The following is a 9,745-nucleotide window of genomic DNA, read 5'->3' as shown; positions in this document are numbered from 1 at the left end:
ACGAGAGAGGGACGATAGCTTTACTCAGAGAAACTTTCTCGCTTTCCTCATTCAACGAGGAACGTACAAAAAAAAATCATCCAAAATCCATTATAAAAATTTAACTCCCAAAGGTGATTAACATGTAACTTCTCCCAATAATATCCATACATTATACAGCAAACAGGTAATGAGAATACTCTAACTTATCAGGTGGGTTGTTATCTTGACCTAACACCAAACTTATTGCTATAAAATAACTAATTTAAACCAACTAATTAATTTAAAAAGAGAATAACTAACTAATTTACAAGAAAATGTGTAGCAGCTGGAAGAGAGAATTGACAATCAGATTTGGGAGTTAAGGGGTTAGTTGCATCGCAAAAAAAGGAAGGATGTCATATTTTTCTTTGCATGAATCGACTGAATCTAAAAGTGATAACAACTTGAAGTCTCATACCCAGACTTTTCCATGGCTAAGCGGTTGTAAGGTTCCTGCATTTCAGTCACAGTTGAACGATAGGATCTGGGTACGAGATCAGCCAACTTGTCCGACGGCTGTTCATCTTCATCAAACGTCGACCAAGCAACTAGGTAAAGATGATAAGAAATGCCAAAATCATTAAGAAATGTCAAAATGTTTTCATACCTACGCAATAGACATGCTCTGATCTTTTCACAGGTCCCCGTGGATCAAGCTGAACAAGAGGATAAAAATTAATTGAAGATAATGAATATGTAAAATACGTTTCTTTTATTTGGCTTTCATATAAGCTAGATGACTGAAGCATACTGATAGTTAGTTTACCTAAAATACAATGTTACCTAGACACAAGTCTGTCTTTAAGATATTTGACGGAGGCCGGAGGCGAAAATAAAGATGAAAGAGAACTTACAGCTCAGGATTGCAAGACAGATGCCTTTCAAAGTGAGAAAATCAATGGCAGATTGATTAATCTTAGAGTGGTGTTATTTATTTTCGACATCCTGCGACATTTTAACAAGAGGAACATTACTTACTACAAGAAATGAGTTATCTCTAAAAATCCACGGAGTAGTAATTTCATCTCTATTTTTAATTTCAGCCCCTGGCTCCCCTACTTTCAATAAGACAAAAGGAAAGTCGGACCCGCTGAACAAATACCTAAGTTGCTAAACATCGTAACCAGAATGTTCCATGTTTTCTATAACAAGTCACTGTACCTTAGCTCCATACCGAGACTGAAGATTAGCCACAAATCATGCGCATGCTGCAACCCTGTGCTCTACATATGAACTTCCTTCCACATTGAAAGAGGAACAATTTATCAGGGGTTTGAAATACTCTTCAAAGCGGCTGGTAGTTGATTTACAACTCCTAAAGACGAACTCTTTGTAACACAGAGTACTTTGATCAATTTCTTCATTTCATTTCCACCGCATTGGAAAACATATTGAAGTACTACATGGCATTATGCAATATTCAGGAAATAAAGCAATAAACCTGGATATCAGGTCACAAGTTGGCAATATTATTCCACCAAAGAGGGAGGTTTGTCCGGAAATATTTCTGAGTAAGGATCAACGTTACGGGTACCCTTTCTTTAGAAAAGGTTTCGAGGGAATTAACTGTACAGAGTTTCTTCCAATAAACCAACTTGTGACGATTCTTGCCATTTTACCGGATGAGCTATCCATTGAAAAACAATACCAAGTTCTTCAAGCCATGGCAAAGTATTATCCGAATGTAAATGTTCACTTGCGTTAGAGACGAGTCTTCCAGCTGATTTTGTTACAGGTCTAAAGCTAAATTTAACGACCTTAGTCTCCAAGGACCTGACTCGAGGAGAAACATAGTCCAAGTTACTCAAGATGGTGATCACACCCTATGTACTCCTTGCGCTGGATATCACGCACTTTCCTGATGACGTCAACCTTGAACGCCTTGTTCGAGTACTAAGCGAGAGCAGGGATACTATTATTGCCGGGGGGAGCCACAAGCATCAACGTGGAGAGTGGGACAAGGACTGCCTTCAATTGAAATTCAGAAACTGGACTGCTTACTTTCAAGACGGTTATTACTACTCGTTCAATGATTGTATAGTATGTGATGTGCTCCAAGATTCTTTTCTGGCCTAAACAAGGAAACCGAAGGAACTTGGCTTTGACGAAAAGTAAGTTTGATCAACGTTTTTACCTGGTTAAAAAAGGTCAGAATTCCTTGTTTAGGATTGGAATTACATGGTGTAGGTTTTTCCAAAACAAGATCGCGCAAGATCGAGTTGACCGCAGCGAGTCTGTCAAAGAGGCTGTCACCAAACAAGATATTTTCAGCATATTAGGAGCTCTCTAGATGTTAAGATATGACAATTTAATCGTCATAAACTTGACTTACTAAAAAAATCTGCTCGGTTGAGAGCATTTAATCCAAATACAAAAGTGTATGAAGTTGACACGATAACCCAATATATCCAGTGGATGTCGCTTTTATCATGTCGATATTATCATTTATCAAAGTCTGCCTAGTTTCCAAGTCCTCGTTTATGTGGTTGTTCTTAAACTTTTCTAAACTCAGAGAGAAACTCCATGTAGTGAAAAGGTGTATTAAAACAGTTATTGAACTCGGTTTTCGCATGACATCATACTCAACCTCATCCAATAATTGTTTATAATCAAAACTATAACAAAATTCTCGGACGTGATTGGTTATCATCACCCCGATTTGAGCACTACTAGGGTAGTGTACGCGTCAGGCTTGTAATTGGACAGTGTAATAGGACGGTGAAAGGGACAGTTAACACGTCCGACATGCCTCGCATGTCCCACATTTCGCCAAGTTAACTGTTGTTGTTGTTGTTGTTTTTTTTTTAAATAAAAACCCATAATCGATGTCTAGTTTTTTTCTCAAATTTTCTTATAGTTTTGATTGATTAGTAACAGGACTTCTTGTCGTCCAATTCTTTCTGCAACCAAACTCGTGATTAACAAATCGGACTCCGCTTCGCGATTGTTCTTACCTTGTTAATTACTCGTATGATTACAGACCGAATTGGACTCCACTCGGTCCTATCATTAATTTGTAATCGGGATCCTCTGGACTGATTCCTTTGTTCTCCGGTTCTCTGACAGATAGCCGGGACTCGTTTCGCATGATCTTTCATTTCTTCTTCTTAGCTTAGAATCCGCTGTCCTTCAGGACTTTTTTGGCGATTGAAATTCAAACACACAGAGAAGGTTATCGTCAGTTGCCCTGACGTCATGTTAGACACCTATCAGCGTGAAATTGCGGACGAGAGTTACGTCGCCTTGACCCAAAAGTGGGACGTGAAAAAATGGGTTGAGTCCAATGGCAGAGTCCGCTAGTATGGCTACAGGCGTGGATACTCTTACACGAACAAACGCCCCTATACTCGACCTGGGCACAGGGCGAAAGGATTTTCTGTCCTACCATGTGATCTAGAAAATCTCGCAAATGCAGTAAAGTTTATAATGAAAGTTTGTGAAGAGGCTGAACTGTACTGCGAGCTTGATGACGGATCGGTATTAGGTATTTGGTTTTTAAAAATTATCAGTTGAGAGCCTAAAGTCATCAGGGATTATCTTAATCTCACTATACGGTCTGAAAAATCACGTTTCCCTCGTCAGCCGATTGTGAGCAAAATTTAAACCAATCAGTTGCGACTTGTCCCTCGCGTTCTTCCCGCGCCTCAAGCGCGTTCTACCCGCGCCTCAAGCGCGTTTTACCCGCGCCTCAAGCGCGTTCTACCCGCGCCTCTTGTCCCTCAATTGGGTTATTTTTACTTTGAGTTTTCATTGACTCTTTAAGTATTCACCCAAGTTTTGATTGGAAGTAGTGACTACTCTGACTTGTTTTACAACGCTCTTCGAAATGTCCTTTTACTTTACACATAGGAAGAAGGGTTAACCATCTGTGTATGCCAGACCATTAAGAAATTAACGGCTGATTCTTACTAATCTGGATTTATATTTGCTAAAAGTATACAAATACGATCGCTTGAAGTTGTTCGTACAAAAGTTGTGACGTCCACTCCAGTTATCGCAACTTCACTTCCAAGGACAACGGTTCTTTCTCACGACGACTCTCAACCCCTTTGTGACTTCAAAGTTTGAATTCTCGTAATAAACCAACTTAATGAATCTTACTCCTTTCTAGGTGCTGTAAAATTCGGTAAGGTATTGCTATGGGGGAAAGATGCTGACATCAGATTTCTCTTAGAGAACTATGCAGCATTTCTGACGCTCCGTTCTCAATTTGAAGCGGCGGGTTTTAGGTTCATAGAAGTAAACGGACCAGAGTGTTGTGCAGACGGCAGAAAGACTGGAGGAAAGATCTTCACTCATAGAAACTATTGGAGAATTGAGCTGCACGGCATAGGTACAATGGAGTCTCAGTTACTCGTTGCAAAAGGTCTGCGGCCAACAAAAATCATGTTTGCTGGTCTGTGGGTGACTACCATGCAAAATCCAGGACTTTTTTCGCGTAATCGTTATGGGCCTAACATTTATCAGCATGCGCAGCACTGGAATGACATTATGGCCTTCAAGGGCCCATGGGGTCGTTATCATCCGGGTGTCTTCTCCAAATGTCCAATCCCTGGACACTCAGGATGTCTTGACCAGTTCTCTGCGGATGGTAATTTGCAGTTTAGTGAAGATCTCTAAGTCTAAGTAAAAATTATGAAACATTATTTAACTGACGAGAGGTCTCTAGGGAAAACGGAATATATTTAAGGACTGGTCATTACTTATCACCTGAGGGGGGAGGGGTCGGAAGATTTTGGTTGTGTCACCAAAAACATACCTAATCCCCCGTAAAGTCCTGTGATATTTTTATGACCCCCCTTAATTGGCAGTCAGTTTTCTATGGTTTCTCCGTCCAAAAAGCGCACATATCATTATACAAAATTGCACGAAAGATCAACAAATTATTTGTGTTCATGAGCTATTATGCTTTAAGGCTTATCCCTATATTACCTCTACTGTAAATCCTCCTCCTCCTGATAGGCACGAGAAGAACAATTAAGAGAAATGAACAAAACAGGTGTAATTGAACGCTGATTACTCCGCTGCACTCAGAAACGATCCCTTAAGTATGTTATTTAGCTAAAGAGTTGTTCAGTACTGAAAGTGCTGATGAAAAGCTCGTTCTTCTCCCTCTGACACTCAACTCAAGGAGCATGTTTCTCGAGAGTCCCAGTGCTTATAGATCCCGAAAAGCTGTTATTTTACGGTGGTGTTTACATTCAAGACCCTGACGAAGATGTATAGTTTTGAAATTAATAAAATTAAAGATATCAGGTAACAAAAGAGAATGGACTGGTTTTTGAGTATTATTTTGAGTTTTTATTCCTTAGAAAAAAATTTCAATATAATAAGGCCGTTGGCACCTGGAAGTGCGAAGAACGGGCCTTCAGGTGGATTTCCAGCGTTTCGTAAGTTTTTCCGTCTGTAAAACGTGCGTAAGGAAAACATGCGCGAAGAAAACGGGTGTAACGAAAACCTGCATAAAGAAAACGTGCATCAGCGAATCCACTGCCGCGTAATAAAGCGTTACAATAAGTATAAAATCAGTTCACCGTCGGTCAGATAGTTTTATTTATTTTATACCCTTGCTTATGATTTGCCGTCAAAACTTCACTACAGGCATTAGAAATGATCTTTGAGGTACTAATTTCTAAAATGCTCCTGAGTGAATTTGGGGCATGATGCTTAATTTTTCAAAACTTTGTAAACGAAGCCCAAGCATTCTTTGGGCATGTCCACGGCTGTAAAGAGAGGTAAAGTTTCTCTGGACAAGCAGATCCATTTCCCATCTTTCTCCAGCTGCCTCATCATTTCTTGATAGTCTCCTAACTGACCTTCCCAAATGTTGAAACAGAGGAGGCCATCTGCAAAGAAGTTAATATTAGGATTTAGTTGACTTTTAAGGTTTCGTCGAGGGAAATTTCCATCCTTTTTTCGAATCGTTCCATGCATCAATTATTTAATTCACGGAGGTGGTTAATTCGTTCCCCTTCCCTTAAAATATTATAACGTCATCCAACTAAAAGATGAAGAGAGAAGCTAGAGGTCGCGCTCTTGATATGACAAGACATTCTTAAAGCGAATTGGCAGAGAGAAGATTTGGTACCCAGGAAAAGATTCTCAGGTCATATACCAGATGTTAAATGAATTCACCAAGAAGCCTGTTACTTGAGACTTCATGCCTATCCACATAGGTAGCTTTCACGACCTATTTCATAGTTTAAAAAAAACAAACAAACAAGAAAAATAAAAGTTGCTAGTAGATTTTACACGTTCTTCTGTTTTGCAATCTCTTCAATCTTAAATCATCCTTCTTTTCCTTTTTGGTTGGAAGTGTTTTTTCATCTTAAGTTTAACCTAAGCATGATTCTTATCGGGGGTAACGTCCGCTTATTCGTAGACCATTTTTTTTATGGCGCATAAGACTCAAAACATTACGAGCAAGTTTCCTAAACTTCATTTGTTATGGAGCCCCAACTAATTGATGATTCAGTGTCAAGTCTCACAACCAGCCACAGAAGAGACTCTCCGTGGACATCTGTAAATCAAATGCATCTGTGCCTCGGTAAACTCCATTTAAAGACCTACTAGCTCGAACCATTCTGATCATCTCCACGAAAGCAGATGAACTGACACGTCCTTCATGGAGTGCCCCACCAGAAATCAAGGCATCGAATTGCCCTGATTTAATCTGAGGTATCTGGTGCCCGCTCAAAGGCGCGCAGATTAATTCGTTGTAAACATTTTTCTTCTTTGCTTCGTTTAACATGCCAGGTGAGATGTCAAGAGCACATAGGTTCGTGTAATCCAGTTTCTTGAGCTCCACCGGGCCTATCAGCCCCGTCCCAGCTCCAGCGTCCATAATTTTGATCTGATCCTTTGGTTTGTCTTTCAGAACTTCCTTTAGGGCATTATGCAAACATTTGGCGAGTGGCTTGTGAAAAGCAGCACCAACTGCTAATATTTCCTACGCGTTAAGAAAAATCAAACTCTTATTAATGGTAATAGGACCAAGTGGAGTCCAATTCGATCTGTAATCATAGGTGTGATTGAAAAAATCGAGCAACCGCAAAGTGGTTGAATGAATATTGCAGCGGGCCCGAAAAAATACTGGACCTTTCATGAAACGGGCCAATAACTCTTGGAGTGCACTGGGTCATTTTTTCTTAATTCTGTTATGTACCTGGTCATAAGTTCCTGACCGTTCATCATAGATACATTTGAGTTCATCTTTGGATGTTTCTCTCGTTACATTTCCTGTTTTTTCTCCAAAATACTTTGTTAAGACGGCTTTTAACTGATTTTCATCCATTCTATACAAGGGCAAGAAAGGAAAAGAATTATATACACTTGCCTACAAAGACTTGTCATACTCGCCTTATAAGCGATATGGTTAGTACCAAAAACTGTTCTTATAGCAGGAATGGCACCAGGACTGAACTAGATAAGTCAAACTTAGCACACTTAAAATTCCCTTGTATCTATCCCTTAGATAAACGATCCCTGTGTTGTTCATAGAAACTTTAACATAAATGTGCTTGACTGTTAATGTATTACTGAATATCATATATTTGAACTGCGGATTAATAAATGAAGAAAAGATTGATATTCGCAGTAATGAACTTCACTTAAGCAGTATTACCTTTGTTTATGACGAGCAAAATGGAAACTGAGAGAAGCACGTGCACTATCAATACCATTAGATTTTCAAGGTGAACAAAACATCACAATCAGGCTCTGAATGTTCGAAGCTTGTTTAACGCTATTTATTGGATAAATCTTTTATCCGTTGGATAGTGCAGTAGGTTTTTCTCTCACTTATTCGCTGGATAGCTATTTATCTGTTGCATAGTGTTAACTGCCCTTTATACAACTGGGCCCAGAACTATCGTAAAACTGAACGAATTGACAAAATAACAAAGTGATTATTACACACACTATTTCCTGGATACCACTGAGGTATTTGCGGCAAGTGAACTTCGAAAAAACCAAGAGAACTTTACCGTTCTTCCTTTAACAATTCTCTTCAGTGGAAGTCTGACGTAAATCTTGAATGTAACCCGTAGCGACAGTTTCAAGGCTACTTATGATTTTGCGAACATATCATCAGCTGAGGAAACGAAAAAAATGACGTTTCGAGTGTTAGCCCTTCGTCAGAGCGATTCGCAGAGCGTCAGCTTTTTTACTCTTTACGGTGGCCAAGTTACGTTTTCAGCTCAGTTGTTGACACTAAATTACCTGCTGTTCTCGAAATTGTTCGTCTAGTCGTCTTCCTGTTTCGCATAAATAAAGAACTTTTTGCAATAAGTGCAAATTATGCAATATATGAACTTGCTAGAGGTACAGGTAAAATCAGATTGGATCAGTAATCTTAATGGATTGCTCGGGTCCCGATATTTTCTCTTTTAGCCTGTTAAAGCACTGTAAAATGCTGAAAAAGCTAGAAACCTGGAGACCGTGCTAGACTCGTTGGCTGTGAGTAGATGGTGATCTGTCACAGATGTAGAATCATCTCTTACGCAAACCTGCAGGCAGAACTTGTCCAAAAATGTGTTAATTTAAACTGTACCCAGACAAAGAGAGAGATGTTTTTCGTCTAAGAAAAACATCTTTCTCTAGTTATTTACCAAGTTCAAAACTTACCATCTCTCTTATTTTCATGTACCCAAACAATTTGCAATCGATGAAGAACAAGAAATTTGCAATGCCGTTGGACAACAGCTAGTGCACGCGATTGAAAATTTGACAAATCAGAGAAAACCTTTTGATAGGTTTAAAGAGGAACTCAAAAAATGCTGCATACCCGAAATCTTTAATGAAAGAGATGAGATTCCTTAATGGACTTTCTTGCATCAAGCACTTTCCTCGACTGTTAAACTCAGTGTGTGATCTCTGTCTGATCACAGTGGACACTGTGAACCCCCCGATCGTTCTGTTCATTTATTATTTCCAGCAATTTTGCAAGATCTCGTAAGATATGGTCAATGATTTGAGTCCCTTAGGCTCCAAGAGATTAATGAGTGAGTTTCCGCAAAGTGGCCCCTCGAGGCTTTTGGTGACGTGATCGGGTAAAAGCTGTTTGATTAAGCTTATAGCACTCAAGACGCCAACGCTAGCGAGATCCACACATTCATAGACATTCGGTTCAGTTTCGTCCGTTTTCTTGTTTTTTGTTGATCGAATTGTGAATTACGAGATGAGTCCAAGTGGAGGAAAATGAAATCTTTCAGCTTGTTTCATTTGATGGACGCTTCGTTTCTTCCTGCAATTCACATAGGTTCGTTTTTACGCAACTGATATGATGCAGTCAAATGAAAGATACACTTTTCAAAGTGAAGTTGTAAAATGATGTTGGAAGAAAATATCCAGCATTAAAAATATCAATGGAATAGTTTTTCAAAGCTCTACTTAAATAAGCTTTTAAGGTAAATCTAGAATCTTTCTTAAGACTGCATTTGCAAGGTTGCTGGGAAGGTAAGCAGCTGTTCGCAAATTTCCCTTATTGCGCCTTATCGCGGAAACTGTTTCGACGATTTTCTAGTAAACCTCGAGAAAAATATAAAATCATTTTGGTGAAAAAAGGAGTTAATCACCCACACCGGAAATCGCGACCAGGTATTCCTCGCGACTCCCCTAGGTTTGTTTTCCAATTTGCCCGGGCCGCTGCCAGTCACGCGACGAGCTTTGCGTCGGAACAAAGTTTTACAGCTAGCTTATTTGCATAAGTAAATCAAGCCATGGT

The 9,745-nt window shown here is 39.5% G+C and overlaps 1 protein-coding gene and 1 pseudogene across 1 annotated transcript; one reads left to right on the top strand and one right to left on the bottom strand.

The window, feature by feature from the left end:
- The first annotated feature begins 1,393 nt into the window (after positions 1 to 1,393).
- Positions 1,394 to 4,641, top strand: LOC131787563 (uncharacterized; annotated as a pseudogene).
- Positions 4,642 to 5,688: 1,047 nt separating this feature from the next.
- LOC131787571 (methyltransferase-like protein 27) lies at positions 5,689 to 7,315 on the bottom strand. The gene is made up of 3 exons (XM_059104656.2): positions 7,187 to 7,315; positions 6,592 to 6,970; positions 5,689 to 5,867 (listed from the first exon to the last, which is right to left on the bottom strand). Exons 1-3 carry the CDS (start codon positions 7,313 to 7,315, stop codon positions 5,689 to 5,691), a joined length of 687 nt encoding a protein of 228 aa, XP_058960639.2.
- Between the last annotated feature and the right edge of the window lie 2,430 nt (positions 7,316 to 9,745).

This window comes from Pocillopora verrucosa, chromosome 2 (genome assembly GCF_036669915.1).
Source record: "Pocillopora verrucosa isolate sample1 chromosome 2, ASM3666991v2, whole genome shotgun sequence".
NCBI classification, from domain to species: domain Eukaryota; kingdom Metazoa; phylum Cnidaria; class Anthozoa; order Scleractinia; family Pocilloporidae; genus Pocillopora; species Pocillopora verrucosa.
The sequence above is the reverse complement of the archived record's forward strand: the minus strand, read 5'-3'. Positions and strand labels throughout refer to the sequence as shown.